The 16,612-nt window shown below is 39.6% G+C and overlaps 2 protein-coding genes across 2 annotated transcripts; both read left to right on the top strand.

Annotated features, from left to right (window-relative positions):
* Positions 1–499: 499 nt before the first annotated feature.
* Positions 500–3,604, top strand: LOC131649006 (uncharacterized; the record flags this gene model as incomplete). The annotated part of the gene is made up of 2 exons (XM_058918753.1): positions 500–1,561; positions 2,777–3,604. Coding segments are annotated over exons 1-2 (1,872 nt in total), but the record flags the coding sequence as incomplete, so codon positions are not given.
* Positions 3,605–5,648: 2,044 nt separating this feature from the next.
* Positions 5,649–15,618, top strand: LOC131649007 (uncharacterized). Its single transcript, XM_058918754.1, has 2 exons — positions 5,649–7,192; positions 15,304–15,618. Exons 1-2 carry the CDS (start codon positions 5,831–5,833, stop codon positions 15,616–15,618), a joined length of 1,677 nt encoding a protein of 558 aa, XP_058774737.1. The 5' UTR covers positions 5,649–5,830.
* The last annotated feature ends 994 nt before the right edge of the window (positions 15,619–16,612 follow it).

The following is a 16,612-nucleotide window of genomic DNA, read 5'->3' on the forward strand; positions in this document are numbered from 1 at the left end:
GTTGACAAGCTGAGAGCTGAAAAGGCCGAGTTGAAAGCTTACTATGGGAAAGAAATCATGAAGCTCAAGCTGCACAATGCATTTGGTTCTTCGTCTGATGAAGATGTTTAGGATTTGTTTAGATTTTCATGTATCATTTGATTCTGTAAGGAGCTACGCTCCAATGTTGTAACATTTCCCATTATTTCAATAAAAGAATTGTTTGTGTTCAAATGTTTGCAAGGAAATAATCTTTAAAATGTTTGGAAAAATCATAAAATTTCTCTTTGCATACATCATTCTGCATATCGAGTCTGTTGTATAGAGTCTCATCTTTTGGATCTTTCTCCAATAGATCGTCAAGCTGTCGCGTCTCAAAGTTTCTCGACCGCGCTCGCAATCAGATCACAGATACAATACTCGTTCAAATAGAAGAAGAGTAATGGAACACTCTGAACAAGAGAATATTGAGCTCCGTGGTACAGTGACCACCCTTCAGGAAAAGTTGGAAAGTCTCACTACTCTGGTTGACTCCTTGATGGCCGCACAGAATCAGCCGCCACCACCCAACAGTCAAGCAGCGGTAACATCTGAAGTCACTACTCCAGTTTCTACAGTTGCATTCGGTATTCCATCTTTCTCTATGCCAGAAGGTTGGGGCCCGCCTTTCAGCTTTGGTACAGGTTTCCGCCATAATTTCTCTGGGGTTCAAACAGCTACAACTGAAGCGCCTGCTGCACAAGGTTCGGCGTTTATTCCACATTCAGGGGTAACTTTTTCCCAAATCACTATGGCACTTTCTCAACCCACTATGACAGTTCCGACCCCTACGGTTCACACTGTTCCTTATGATGGCAATGAGATTTATCATGATCAAGGTGATAGCACAAATCCGCGTAATCTTGTGGAAGATCTCCAAGAACAGTTCAACAAGATTCAATTGGAAGTCAAGGCTATTCGTGGGAAAGATTTGTTTGGAAAGAATGCCCAGGAGCTATGTTTGGTTCCCAGTGTACAAATACCGGCTAAGTTCAAGGTCCCTGACTTTGAGAAGTACAAAGGTAGTTCTTGTCCACAAAGTCATCTTGTGATGTATGCCAGAAAAATGTCTACTTATGCAGATAATCATCAGTTGCTCATCCATTACTTTCAAGACAGTTTGACTGGTGCCGCACTGAAGTGGTACACAGGCTTGGATAGCACTAATATTCGAACATTCAATGACCTAGGTGAGGCCTTTGTCCGACAATACAAATACAACTCGGATATGGCTCCAGACAGAGATCAGCTCCGATCCATGGCTCAGAAAGACCATGAAGCTTTCAAAGAATATGCCCAACGATGGAGAGAAACTGCTGCTCAGATTAATCCACCGTTAAAAGAGAAAGAGATGACAAAGATCTTCTTGAATACTCTCAGTCCGTTTTATTATGAACGCATGATTGCTAGTGCTCCAAGTGATTTCACCGAAATGGTAAACATGGGGATGCGTCTAGAAGAAGGAGTCCGAACCGGACGTCTGACTAAAGAAGGTGGATCTTCGAGTGGAACCAAAAAGTTCGGAAGTGGTTTCCCAAAGAAGAAAGAACAAAGTGTTGACATGGTGTCCCAAGGGAAGCCAAGAGGAAACGTCAATCGTCGACAACAGATTGCTGCTATTGCGCCAGTCGTTAATACAGCACCAAATCCGGGATTTACCCCGCAGTTTCAACAACAACAGCCTCGACAACAGGCTCAGCAGTTCAACAATAATCAGAATCGTGTGCAAAGAGCTCCACAGTTCGATCCGATTCCAATGACCTACACAGAATTGTACCCTGCGTTGGTTGAAAAAGGTCTCGTTCAAACTAGAGCACCACCACCAGTACCTGAGAAACTCCCATGGTGGTACAAAGCAGAGGTCTCATGCCCTTATCATCAAGGAGCACCTGGCCATGATCTTGAGCATTGCATAGCTTTGAAATATGAAGTTCAGAGGTTGGTTAGATCTAATCTCCTCTCTTTCAGAAATTTGAATCCAAATGTGCAAGCAAATCCGCTGCCCAATCATGGAGGGCATGTTGTAAACATGGTGTATGGATGTCCTGGTCCATACCGAGTCTATAATATCAATTACTCAAGAGCCGATTTGGTACAAATGCACGCCACTCTCTGTCGAGGACAGAATTTTCGCCAGCATCAATATGGTTCCTGTAGCATATGTTGTGTAGATCCTCACGGATGTTCGATTGTGAGAAGAGATCTCCAAGTTCTGTTGGATAATGGTACTATTCAGATCTACCGAAATAGGGATGAAAATGAAGTTAACATGATAGGATGTTATCCGCATGAGCTTTTAGTCTCAGATATCAACTCGGAAATGCCTAAAGTTAACGTCATCATTCCTCATTTCAACATGCCCGAGCGCATAGAAGTTACTTACAACAAGCCAAGGGTTCCTGTTGCTCCTTTGATCATTTGTCTACCTGGACCTGTTCCTTATGACTCTGACAAGGCAGTTCCATACAACTACAATGCAACAATGATAAAGAATGGACAAGAAGTTCCTTTACCAACTCTCTCATCTGTCGTAAACATCGCTGATGTGAGTCGAGTAACAAGAAGTGGACGTGTGTATACTCCACTACCTTCAAAGCAACCTGTTGCTCCTGCAACCGGACAAAATCCTGTCAATGTTCCGGTGGGGAATCCTGTGGAAACTCCTGTTAGTAATACAAACACTGATGTTGGTCAATCCAGTGGAACCAATGTCAATCCTGACTTTGACGAAATTTTGAAGCTTATCAAAAGAAGTGAATACAAGATTGTGGATCAGCTTATGCAGACTCCTTCAAAAATCTCAATACTTTCATTGCTTTTAAACTCTGAAGCACACAGGGAAGCCCTGATGAGAGTCTTGGATCAAGCTTTTGTAGATCATGATGTGACTGTTGACCACTTTGATGGGATAATAGCCAACATAACAGCTTGTAACAATTTAAGCTTCTGTGATGAAGAACTCCCCGAGGAGGGTAAAAATCACAATCTTGCTTTGCACATTTCTATGAACTGTCAGTCAGACTCTTTGTCCAATGTGTTGGTAGACACCGGATCTTCCTTGAATGTGATGCCAAAGACGACTCTTGCTCGCTTGTCTTACCAAGGAATGCCTATGAAGTTCAGTGGTGTAGTAGTCAAAGCATTTGATGGATCGCGAAAATCTGTTATTGGCGAAGTCAACCTTCCCATGACAATTGGTCCACATACATTTCAAATCACCTTCCAGGTCATGGACATTCAAGCTGCTTATAGCTGTCTGTTAGGACGACCATGGATCCATGAAGCAGGGGCGGTAACTTCTACGCTCCATCAAAAGTTAAAATTTGTAACAAACGGAAAATTGGTAACAATAAGTGGGGAACAAGCCTTGATGGTGAGCCATTTGTCCAATTTCTCTTTCATTAGTGCCGATGATGTGGAAGGAACTCAGTTCCAAGGTCTCTCTTTAGAAGACGAATCTTCCAAAAAGAAAGCATCAATCTCTTCATACAAAGAAGCAGTAAAAGTAGTGAGAGATGGAACTACCACTGGCTGGGGGCAAGTTGTGATCCCGACCAAGAATGAAACCAGAGCAGGTCTCGGATGTTCACCAACATTCTCAAACTGCACCAAGAAGGATGAAACCCTTCGTCCGATCAAAGAAACGTTCCATAGTGGAGGGTTCCTTAACCCAATTCCTCAAGAGGTTAATGTCCTTATCGAAGAATGCATCGAAGAAGGTCTCTCCGATGATGAAGAAGAATGGAAATGTTATCTCAATGACTCGGGATACATATCTCAGGAAGAACCATATCCTCCTTCGGAGAAACCCAAAGGCAAAGAAACTGAGCCTGTTCCTGCAGAAATCTGGGACACCTTGGGACAACCAAGTGGAAAATTTGATTATATGGTGAAATATACTGCACCTGAAAGTTCAAAGATTGCGATTGAGGACATCCAACCAACTGGATGGGGAGATCCCTTTGAATATAATAGTCAACCAAAAGAGGCTTATCAGCCCTGTCAATTTTCTCAGCAACCTGAAATTACTGAAGATTTCGGATTCAATGCATCTGCCAAGGTTCATAATCCTGAAGATGGTTACTATCACATAAATGCCATTTTTGAAGATGAAGGGGAAGATGGTCCCGCAACTGACTCGGAAAGTGTCGCTGACAATGAGTCTCTTCATCCTGAAGACTGGGAAATACATCCTGAAAATTCTGAAGATTGTGACTCATCATATGCTCTTCAAGAAGTAGAAGAAGACCGTTTCAACTCTACAAAGAACAAGGGTGACAAACCAGGACCTTCAAATCCTGCTCGACCAGCGGTCAATGTCAATACTGAAGATAATTCTGAGGAGAATTTTCCTGAATACATAATACACAGAGGAGTTCGTTGCTATTGGAAGGCTGTCGACGTTCCGAATGTTGTTCGCCGCTCAAAGTAATCACCTCGCTGTTATTTTGACCTCCTGCCTTGCCCAAAGCAGAGAGATGTTTTATAGGGCTTTGCTTTTAAATGTTCCGCCCAAATAACTTTGTGTATAGGGCTTTGTTTTTAAAAGTTTCCCTCTTTGTCCTGCCCAAGACAAATGAGTTTGTGTTTAGGGCTTTGTTTCAAAAATGAATCATAAATAAAGTGTCATTTTGAATTCCCTACATTATATGTTTTATTTTTGCTTTTTTTGGAAATGGTAATCCTAAAAAACCAAAAAAAAAAAAAAAAAAACTTTTCAAAAAAAATCTGCATACACTCCTGCATTCATAAATTTTCTGAAATAAATATAAATCACATGTGCAGATTTACTATTGATAAACCCATTGAATGCAATAACCCTATGCCCTCTCCCAACTTTGAGTTTCCTGTGTTCGAAGCCGAAGAAGAGGAAGAAGAGGAGATCCCGGACGAGATCTCTCGATTACTTAAGCACGAGGAAAGAGCCATTCTGCCTCACAAAGAGCCTTTAGAAAAGATCAACTTGGGTTCTGAAGAAGACAAAAAAGAAGTGACCATTGGATCGCTGCTTGATACTGATATCAAGAGTAAGTTGACAGACCTTCTCAAAGAATATGTTGACGTGTTTGCCTGGTCCTACCAAGACATGCCTGGGTTGGATACCAATATTGTTCAGCATTACTTGCCATTGAAGCCAGAATGTCCACCGGTTAAGCAGAAATTGCGAAGGACTCACCCTGATATGGCTAACAAGATCAAAGTGGAAGTTCAAAAACAGCTCGACGCAGGTTTTCTTGTCACCTCGGAGTATCCTCAATGGTTGGCCAACATAGTGCCAGTTCCGAAGAAAGATGGCAAAGTCAGAATGTGTGTTGACTACCGTGACTTGAACAAAGCCAGTCCCAAAGATGACTTTCCATTACCACATATCGACATGCTGGTCGATAACACCGCTAAGTTCAACGTCTTTTCCTTCATGGACGGGTTCTCCGGTTATAATCAGATCAAGATGGCTCCTGAAGACATGGAGAAGACATCTTTCATCACCCCATGGGGTACTTTTTGCTACAAAGTGATGCCGTTTGGATTAAAGAATGCCGGCGCAACTTACCAAAGGGCAATGACTACTCTCTTTCATGACATGATGCATAAAGAAATAGAAGTTTATGTGGACGACATGATAGCCAAGTCCAGCACAGAAGAAGAACATATTGAATACCTTTTGAAGTTGTTTCAACGACTAAGGAAATATCAGCTTCGCTTGAATCCTAACAAATGTACTTTTGGGGTTAGATCTGGAAAACTCTTGGGGTTCATTGTCAGCCAAAGAGGTATTGAAGTAGATCCCGACAAAGTCAGAGCTATTCAAGAGATGCCTGCACCAAAAACTGAAAAGCAAGTAAGAGGATTTCTCGGACGATTGAACTATATCTCCAGATTTATCTCTCAAATGACTGCTACTTGTGGGCCAATTTTCAAGCTTCTCCGCAAAGATCAAGGGGTTGTATGGACTGAAGATTGCCAAAAAGCGTTCGACAGTATCAAAGAGTACCTGTTAGAACCACCAATATTGATTCCTCCAGTTGAAGGAAGACCATTAATCATGTACCTTACTGTGTTGGAAGAATCCATGGGTTGTATGCTTGGACAACAAGATGAAACCGGTAAGAAGGAACATGCCATCTATTACTTGAGTAAGAAATTCACAGACTGTGAGTCTCGTTACTCCATGCTCGAAAAAACATGTTGTGCTTTGGCTTGGGCTTCAAAACGTCTCCGCCAGTACATGATCAACAATACTACTTGGTTAATCTCCAAAATGGATCCGATCAAGTATGTCTTTGAAAAGCCTGCCTTAACAGGAAGGATTGCCCGATGGCAAATGCTGTTATCCGAATATGACATTGAATACCGTGCTCAAAAAGCGGTCAAAGGAAGCATTCTCGCCGATCATTTGGCGCATCAACCAATTAATGAATATCAATCTCTCAAGTTTGACTTTCCTGACGAAGATGTCATGTACTTGAAGATGAAAGATTGTGACGAACCATTACCTGAAGAAGGTCCTGATCCTGGATCAAGATGGGGCCTAATTTTCGATGGAGCAGTAAACGCTTATGGCAATGGAATTGGGGCAATCATCATCACTCCCAAGGGTACTCATATCCCGTTCTCCGCCAGATTGCTATTTGATTGCACCAACAACATCGCAGAATATGAAGCTTGTATCATGGGTCTCGAAGAAGCCATTGATTTAAGGATCAAGATCCTAGACATATATGGAGATTCAGCCCTCGTGATCAACCAAATCAAAGACAAGTGGGAAACTTATCACCCTGGCTTGATTCCCTACAGAGATTATGCAAGACGTCTGTTGACTTTCTTCAACAAGGTTGAATTGCATCATATACCTCGAGATCAGAATCGAATGGCAGACGCCTTGGCTACTCTATCTTCCATGTTCAAAGTCAGTCACTGGAATGATGTGCCTAAAGTCAGAATCACGCGCCTTGAAAGGCCCGCCTATGTGTTTGCAACTGAAGCAGTCATCGATGATAAACCGTGGTTCCACGACATCAAACGCTTCCTTCAAACTCAAGAGTATCCGCTTGGGGCATCAAACAAAGATAAGAAAACTCTAAGGAGACTTTCTGGCAGTTTCTTCCTGAATGGAGATGTGCTATACAAAAGAAATTTCGACATGGTTTTGCTCAGATGCGTGGACAGACACGAAGCAGATATGTTAATGCATGAAGTGCATGAAGGGTCCTTTGGAACTCATTCAAATGGGCATGCAATGTCCAAAAAGATCTTAAGAGCAGGATACTATTGGTTGACAATGGAATCTGATTGTTGTAAACACGTGAAGAGATGTCACAAGTGCCAGATCTACGCAGATAAGATCCATGTGCCACCGACTCTACTCAACGTTCTCTCATCTCCGTGGCCTTTCTCCATGTGGGGTATCGACATGATTGGAATGATCGAACCGAAAGCTTCAAACGGTCATCGTTTCATCTTAGTGGCAATTGATTACTTCACCAAATGGGTCGAAGCAGCATCTTACGCCAACGTTACAAGACAAGTGGTTGTGAGGTTTATTAAGAATAACATCATTTGCCGATATGGTGTTCCCAGCAAGATCATTACTGATAATGGTTCAAACTTGAACAACAAGATGATGAAAGAATTATGTGAGGAATTCAAGATTGAGCATCATAACTCTTCTCCTTACAGACCAAAAATGAACGGCGCCGTTGAAGCTGCCAACAAGAACATTAAGAAGATCGTCCAGAAAATGGTCGTCACTTACAAAGACTGGCATGAAATGCTGCCATTTGCTTTACATGGGTACCGTACTTCAGTGCGTACTTCAACAGGGGCAACTCCCTTTTCTCTAGTATACGGCATGGAAGCTGTGCTCCCCGTAGAAGTTGAAATCCCATCAATGAGAGTCCTCATGGAGACTAAGTTATCAGAGGCTGAATGGTGTCAAAACAGATACGATCAGTTGAACCTAATCGAAGAAAAACGTATGACTGCTCTATGCCATGGACAGTTATACCAAGCAAGGATGAAACACGCCTTCAACAAAAAGGTTCGACCTCGTGAATTTCAAGAAGGCGACCTCGTGCTTAAAAAGATCTTGTCTTTTCAACCAGATTCTAGGGGCAAATGGTCTCCTAATTACGAAGGCCCGTATGTTGTCAAAAGAACATTTTCTGGCGGCGCCATGATTCTTACAACCATGGATGGTGATGAACTCCCACATCCTGTGAATGCTGATGCAGTCAAGAAATACTTTGTCTAAAAAAGAACAAAAGAACAGCTCGGTAAGTCGAAAACCCGCAAAGGGCGACTTAGGCAAAAATGAGTGTCTCGGTGGACTGAAAACCCGAAAGGGCGGTCCAGGCAAAAATTAGAGACAATAAACAGAAAAATTCATCCTGGTAGATTGAAAACCTGAAAGGGCAATCTAGGCAAAAATTAAGGAATTATGACAAAGTAACTGCATCAGTCCGTACTTCGTCATCTGAGGAGTCTTTTTCATCAAAGGATCTTCAAACAAATCATTGTCAATCTGAAGCGACAAGCACAGTTGGAACTCAAAGTTGTTAGGGGGAATAGTGGTTATTGCTTTCAATGTAGCCTTTTCCGCATAATTACCATTTCCAACTTTTGTAAAATACTCTATGGAATCACGCCTTTAGCTGATTACCATCCTATTAAATAAATTTGAGCCTTGTGCCCAATTGTTTGCAACTCTTGATTTCTTTTAGCTTGCAAAATGACGCTTTAATCGTGTTATTCACTTTTGAAACAAAAGAGAAAAAAAAGTTTTAAATGAATTTACTTTTCTTTTTCAAAATAAAAGCGAAACTTTCCTTTGAGTGCTGAACAACCGAAGGAACATCAACAGCTATCTCCATGGGATGAATCAAAGATTATGATAGGAAAAGCTCTTCTATCCCCAGTGAAGAAGGTCTTCTATCCCCAGTGTCGAAGATTTTCCATCTCCAGTAAAGAAGATTCTTCCATCTCAGTGAGAAAAATTGCTCATCTTCCCCAGAGAAGTTTAAAACATGCAGCACCATTCATCACCCGTGCTATCTACAACGTGTTGAAAAACATTTGCCAAGTATCTGGTTGTATTGCGACGTCGGTCCTTCTCCAGTATATACTCCTCTGTCTGTCAGTATCGTCAGCATGCATGCTACATTCATGACATTCATCGTTCATACATATTTGCATCATTTATGCATTCTTGCATTTTTCAATGATTGCTTCGAAATCATTCATTCAGGATATATTTATCCTCAAAAAGAAAAAAAGAAAGAAAAAAAAGGAAAAAAGAAGAAAGAAAAAAGAGGAAAAAGAAACAGTATGGGCGTGTCATCTCTCCAAGTAGGTTGTCACCCATAAGCAGAAATAAAATCTTCTTTCTCCAGTTCCCCACTGAGATCATTCCTCGTGGAAGAAGGTTGCTTCAGTTTCTCCTCTCAAAACAAAGGAGAAAATCCCCATTTGAGTTCATTCCTCATGGGAACAAAGTCTTGTTTGACTGTTTCTTTCCAATTCATTCATGGTTAGAACTTTGTCTTTACCAAAAATTCAAATTCCGATTCTCCAAATAGAGTCAAGAAAAAAAATTGAACCATAAACAATCGCCTCGTCATCTGAGCAGTTTATGTTTCTTTCAAAAATTTCCTCTCAAGGAAATCAATCATGAAGATCATTTGACGATCAGGGCCTTATTACTGTTCACAAGGCTGAATATCCAGTAATTCCCCTATCAAAGTCTCCAAGATCATTCTATCACTCGGCTGATAATTAATCATGTCTTCAAAACCGCTATCACGAGGCTGGTAGTCGGTAATCTTTTGTTCTGGTTATATTATTTAACATGTCTATCACAAGGCTGATAGTCGGTAATATTAACCGAACCTTTGAAACTCTTTTTACCTTGTCAAGTCTATCACCATGCTGATAGTCGGTAATACAGTTTCATACCTTTCACCTTCGCATTATTAAACAAGTCTATCCCCATGCTGATAGTCGATAATGTCGATAGGTAAGCTTTTCTTACAAAGCTATCATTCCCCGGTGAAGCATACACTTGCTTTCCCGAAAAGACAAAACGGATTCTCTTCCTAAAAACGGATTGAGACATCCTTCCCAATCTCTTGTCCTCAGTGGAGTCAGTTCTTGATATCCCTCGGTAAAGATATCCTTGCATCATTCGCAATTTTGGTATCTTAGGTCCAAAATTCGCGTCTTCTGATATTTAAGTCTCTTCCACCCTATCAAAACGAAGATTTTCAATCTTCATGTCTCAGGTTGAAGAAACTTAAATAGGGGCATCTGTCATACCCCAATTTTTGACCTAAGATACCACCTCATATCATTTGCATATGCATCATTTGCATCTCTAACAAATTGCATAGCTTGTGTTTGTTACTTGTGCTCAGCAGGGTTTAATCAAGAGATCACTCATCAGTGCAAGAAACAGTCAATTAGGGTTTTGTTCTCCCTTCATCTCAAATGAATCATCTTCATCTACAATCAATATTTGGTCCTCAGAGATTCATTTCAACAAGCTCAAAGGCTCTGAATCGACTGAATTAGGGTTTTGACTGAAGACAACATACTCTTGACTTTTACTCAGAATTTGACATAATGACTTGGGACATGATATCAAGACCCCAAGTGCATCATTTTGACCTAATCCATTGGCTCAGAACATCTCTTACACAAGGAATGACCAACAGTGAAATTGCAAATCATCAGATTAGGGTTTTGAACTATCAGGGACCAAAATCAGGGATCACATTTGGGAAACCCTAAAAATCCCCAGGAAGTCAATCAAAGGTTTCAATCATTTTCAAATAATCCCTATGACAATATCCAATGAAAATTGTGTCTCAATTCAAGATCCACAGTCATCAATTTCATCAGGTCGACAATTAGGGTTTTTGACCTAATTCACTAAACCACTGACTTTTTAATCAGGACATGGTGACACAACTCAAACCATGGCTCAATATCCTCTAATGCTTCAATATGATCCATTCATACCATTCATATGGTGAGGATAGCCTGTTTCATTTGAAATCTCCAGAAACGCGATTCGTCTGAAAAAGTCAACTGTACAAGATCACCATTGACTTTTGGGGAATTTTGGTCAACCATGACTTTTGAAGTTTTGAATCATCAATATATGATATATGAAGTCATTTGATCAAGGAAAATCGAGAAAATCAATCAAGAATCAAAAAGTCAAAAGTTTGACTTTTCATACTTAGAAAAATTTCTAAGTGTTTTTCATGGTTTTTTCCAAACTTTGGAAGGGAATTTCTCAAAATTTCACCTACAAACTGAAAAAAACTTCCAACATGAAAGTTGTAGATTTTGATCCAATAAACAACTTTGACACATATAATTTTTTTCCATAAGATCAACCATTTAAGAGATATGGAGCTTCAAAGTTGGAACTTTATGAAAATTTCACTTAAAATCTCATTTTCTTCAAAGTTCATGGATCTTTTTCACCCACTTCCTTAAAGGTCTTGAAGAAACTTTCAACTAGGGTCTTGAAGTGTGTAATATGAGCTTTCCAAAATGTCCAAGAGCATGAAAAAACATGGAGCATAGCTATGGTTTTGAATTTTTTCATTAGAGGTCCTTATGCATGAAATTATAAGCCATTTTTACCAAAGTTATGCACTATTCTACTAAATGATCCAAGTAATGATGCATAGATGCAATAATTGGTAGATATTTTCTGATTTGAGATCAGAATGGAAGAGGATAAGAAGCTTGGCCAAAATAACCATGGTTTAGTTACTTTAACCATTTGCATTAAATGTAAAGATTCCACTTTATCTCCAAATGCCAAATCACCAAAGAAGAAGCAAGTTGCAAGGCTCTGCATTCAGAACTCATGGCCTATAAATAGAGGTCATTTCCACTCTTCAATTCACACCAAAACCTCACAATTATAGGTTTTCTCTCTTCTTTCTTGAATTGCAAGTTTCATGAGTTTCAAAGAGGAGAAAGTGCAAGTTCCATCCCTTGCAAGTTCTGAGCAAAATGATGCTTCCCACAACTCATAAACATCATATGGGATGTGTTTGATCCATCCATACACCCCAAAAACACCTAAAACTCAAAATCACTACCTCACTTCTCAAATATGCATTACATGAGACTTATCATGCCAATTTTCATTCAGGCTCAATTCTGTCCAAACTATCACTTCTAACATCATCCATATATCACATATGAACTATCCAATCCATCACATATAGCCAATAACCTCAGAATCATCAAATTCGATTCACTCTTGAAGCTTATGCAGATCGGGTACCATGGCCATGCCCAGATGAATTCAGATGGTTCCAAGCATCCAGACACCTTCCATAAGGTCCATTGAAGCTATCCAGATCATCAAACAACTTCTGTAACACCTCCAAGCAAGAATTCGATTCTCAGGTGTGCCGTTTTTAAGGTAAGTGCTCATGAACTTCAAACTCATACTTGCACGCATCATAAATGAAATGTGAGCATACCATCTTGTTTCTGCACCTATGAGGATCATTAACCCTCAATCAATTGCTATTTATCTTGCACATACACGATTTCATGATCAATCTCAGAATTAGGGTTCTTCGTGTTCGTCAGAAAATTGACCCCCTTAGAGTGAAAATAAATGAATTATGAGGGCATCATCATGTTCCTCGTGAAAAACCGAGTGAGATAGACCCTTTGATCGATCAAAACAACACAGTTTTGAAGATTTTTGAATTTCAGTTAGGGTGTGTTCTTGGCGCCAGATTTTCGTTCAAAGAATTCAAATAATTGTTTTAAAATATAATGTGTTGAACGCGTATCATAAACAAGCTGCACGCGTAGCTCAGTTGGTTGTTGTTTTGAGTGGTGAACCTTAAGGCGTGGGTTCAAACCCTGGCAGGACCAAACCTTATTTTTTGACACTATTTTTCTTCATTTTCTTCACAACTTCATCATTTAATTTAACCAATCAAATCAACTTATTTTTTTCTTCATTTTTTAAACACTTCTTATTTAATATACATATTTTGACAATATAAAAAAAAAATCACAAAAAAAGATTTATTTAATATGTTTTTAATTAGGTTTAAAATGATACATTTTTAAGTGTTTTTAAATACTTTAAATATTTGTTTTTCATTTAATTTTCAAACCTAATCACTTGTAAATATTTTTGTGATCAAAACCTAAATCACTTAGGTCTTAATTAAGCATTAAAATTTGATTTAAACTTAATTAAGTTGACTTTTGTCAAATTCAAATCATTTTAAAACAAGCGATCGCGATTCTTTTCAAAGACGATAAACCATTTCTTTTTGAAACTATTGATTAAATCTTTTTAATTGATCAATTGATTTTCAAAATGATGTGGGGCCTCTCGAATATTAGAGAGTATAAGACCCACTCCTTTTTCCTTTTATACAGTTTTTTTCTTCTTTAAACAATAAACTTCTTTCAAAACAAAAAACTTTCAAACAGTTGTTCAAACCTCGCATCTTTTTTCAAAACAATCAGCCATGTTTTATAAAATAAAACTTGGGCCTCCACATAGGTATAAGTCCCATTCCCGTACATGAAATTAGGTATTTCATTGTACACCCTTTTTGTACATACCTCGACCAATTTGATTTTTTTTAATCTTGAATAACAAATCAAAAATGAAGGTTTTCTTTAAATCTTCCCAAAAATACCATGGGCCTCCATGTAGGTATAAGTCCCAAGCCCCTTTGTAAATACCTGTTTACATAGCTTTGAATAAACTCAAGTGGACCTCTCCTCGAGTATAAATCCCGAGCCCCTGTGTATACAAATGGATCATGCTTACAGGTATATTTCCTTCATAAACTCCATTATATACACACACTTTGTCATATATATGTATAACTGTTCATAATTGTTCATGTACTTGTTCATATTTGTTTGTACTTGTTCATACTTGTGATTGTGTTATATATGTCTGTTCAACTTAGTACAACACTAGGTTCCCCATAGCCTCCTATTGGGCTTCGTGCAAAGAATCTCCCTAGTTTAGGTTAGGACATAGAGTATGGTTTCCCGGTGAAATCGCTCTAAGAGCTCAAACCAACTATACCATGCCTCCCCTTGGGCTTTGTACAAACGAGTGACCCTCCCATAGCCTCCTCTTGGGCTTACAATGCAAGGACCCTGGATTGTCCCTCCCATAGCCTCCTCTTGGGCTTACAATGCAAGGACCCTCCGATAGCCTCCTCTTGGGCTTCGTACAAGGACCCACGGGCTTCTTATAAGCATCCCAATATCCAAATCAAATACCCTAGGAGATTAGACATTTATCCTCTCTATGATAGGAGTATCTCTTCTATATCATCACAAACAATCAATCAATCAATCAAACTTTTTTGCCACAAGGCTGGCTAATCAATCAAACCTTTTTGCCACCATACTGGATGATTAATCAAAGTTTTTGTCACAAGGCTGACTTCATTGAAACTTTTGCCACAAGGCTGGCTGATTAATCAAAACTTTTTGTCACAAGGCTGACTTCATTGAAAGTTTTTGCCACAAGGCTGGCTAAAAAGCATCTTTATCATTCTAAGCGCCATAAGTGGCATGGCCCAGGGCTTGTAATGAAAAGATTTTCAAACAAAAAAACAAACAGATGTATGTGATGATATAGATTAGATACATGAACATTTAGATGACATTTGTCTCTTTTCCTTTGCTTCCACAAGCATAAGTGGGAACTACGATTGCTCTGACTTTCTCAACATCCCTTTGAGAATACGTAGGCACAAGGTCGTATCCTTGGCGAGCAAAACTTCTCTCTCAAACCATTCAAACCTTAGCACCCGTAGACCCCGAGCTACAGATGCTCTGATTCCCTCTAAGGGATATGTATGCAGAGGATCACGATGATCTTTGCGAGCATAATCAAACCAACACCTTAGGTCCCACCTATTTCACAAGAACCCCCATAACAAGAATGGAATAAACAAAACAAAGAAACCTATAGAGTACTATAGATACGTTGGGTGCTCATACCTTCCCTTCGTATAACCAACCCTCTTACCCAAGATCTCTCCCCCCACTTTTAGGTTATTGCAGCTTTTTTCCTTTTCCTACTTTGGAAATAATAAAAAGTTTGGTCGGAACAAAAGAAAAATCATTTTTTGAGCACTCGAGCCCAAAGAAGGCATCAGGTGTCTCATCCCGAAAAAAGGATACGGTTTTTCCCCGCGACAATGTGATACCGCATATAATGAAGATGTAGTTCGTGCTTTCTATTCCGGTTTACAGGCGGTTGATGGATGTACTTTTCGGTTTAAGATGGGCTCGCGCTCACACTTTGTTGATAAACTAGTTTGGGTGAGTATTTTTGGTCTTACCATGACAGGTGATGAGTTTCGTATAGCGGATGGTGATTTTCCTGCAAATTATGATCACATGGCTTACATGCGATCAATTCTCAAGGACCCAACAGTTCTTGACAAGCCAAATGAAACCATAACTGCAGGGCATCTCAAGAGAAATCCTAGACTTCTAAATTGGATTATCTCAGTATCATTCGACCACGGTCGGGTGAATACTCTAAGATTGAAAGGAATGAGATAATATTGATGTATTTGTTGGAAAATAGGACTCGTGTTCACTGGCCACACTTCCTGGCCAACAAATTCTATGAAGTCAAGCAGAAAACCACTGCTTTGTGCTATGGACCTATAACCTAGAGGATAGTGAATCACTTCGGTATGATAGTTGATGGGCTGACCTACATGAGAATCAAACCTCCTCAAGAATTCTCCCAAACCACCTTAACTCTTATGGGATACCACTGGGACCTAATGAAGAAAGCATACTATCTAATTCAAAAGGGCACCGGAAAGATCATCTACAACTATGATGATCCTGCTGAATTTGGTCCATAAGGAGGAATGAAGACGAAGAACCTGAATTAGACATGAATATTGATGATGATCATGTCATAGAAGATGTTCCTCAAGATGCCAACTTAAATTGGCACTATGTACCATCTCAAGAAGAGGAAATCCCTTGGGGGTATATAGCTCCACCACAACCCGATCAATCTAGTATCATCACCATGCTGGAAAATATGCATCTTCTTCAACAACAACGCTATGATGCGCAACAGCTACAGTTTGAGCATATGCAACAACTCCAACAAGAGCGCTACAATGAGCAACAAATTCAGTTTGAAAATCTGCAGAGATTAGCTCAGGAGCATAAGAGTGACTTTGAAACGTTTGCTTCCAATCTCACTGAAATACAAAACAGATTTGAGGAAACGGCAAACAATCGTCATACAAATCTGAGTCAAAGCTTCAACATTCTCAATAGGAGTGCTCTTGAACTACTTGATCAGGTTGAAGAGGATCGTCCTCAAGGATTTCAAAGAGGAAGAGGTGGCTACTACCATGGGAGAGGAAGACGTTAGGAGAGCATTGCATTCCATTAGATCATAGCATTGCATATCATATCATATCACTTGCTTATGTCTGTTTTATATTGACTATTTCAGTGTTTTGTAATTGTGACCTACTTTAACTTTGGCCATTATAATCTACTATGTTCTTTTTATGTTGTTTAT

Source organism: Vicia villosa, linkage group LG2 (assembly GCF_029867415.1).
Source record: "Vicia villosa cultivar HV-30 ecotype Madison, WI linkage group LG2, Vvil1.0, whole genome shotgun sequence".
NCBI lineage: Eukaryota > Viridiplantae > Streptophyta > Magnoliopsida > Fabales > Fabaceae > Vicia > Vicia villosa.

What these genes read in the sequence shown, in the direction of transcription:
- LOC131649007 (XM_058918754.1), top strand. Translation starts at nt 5,831, where the DNA reads ATGCCTGCACCAAAAACTGAAAAGCAAGTAAGAGGATTTCTCGGACGA. An exon ending in GATGCGTGGACAGACACGAA is followed by an intron (nt 7,193 to 15,303) that starts GCAGATATGTTA and finishes TCCGGTTTACAG; the next exon opens with GCGGTTGATGGATGTACTTT.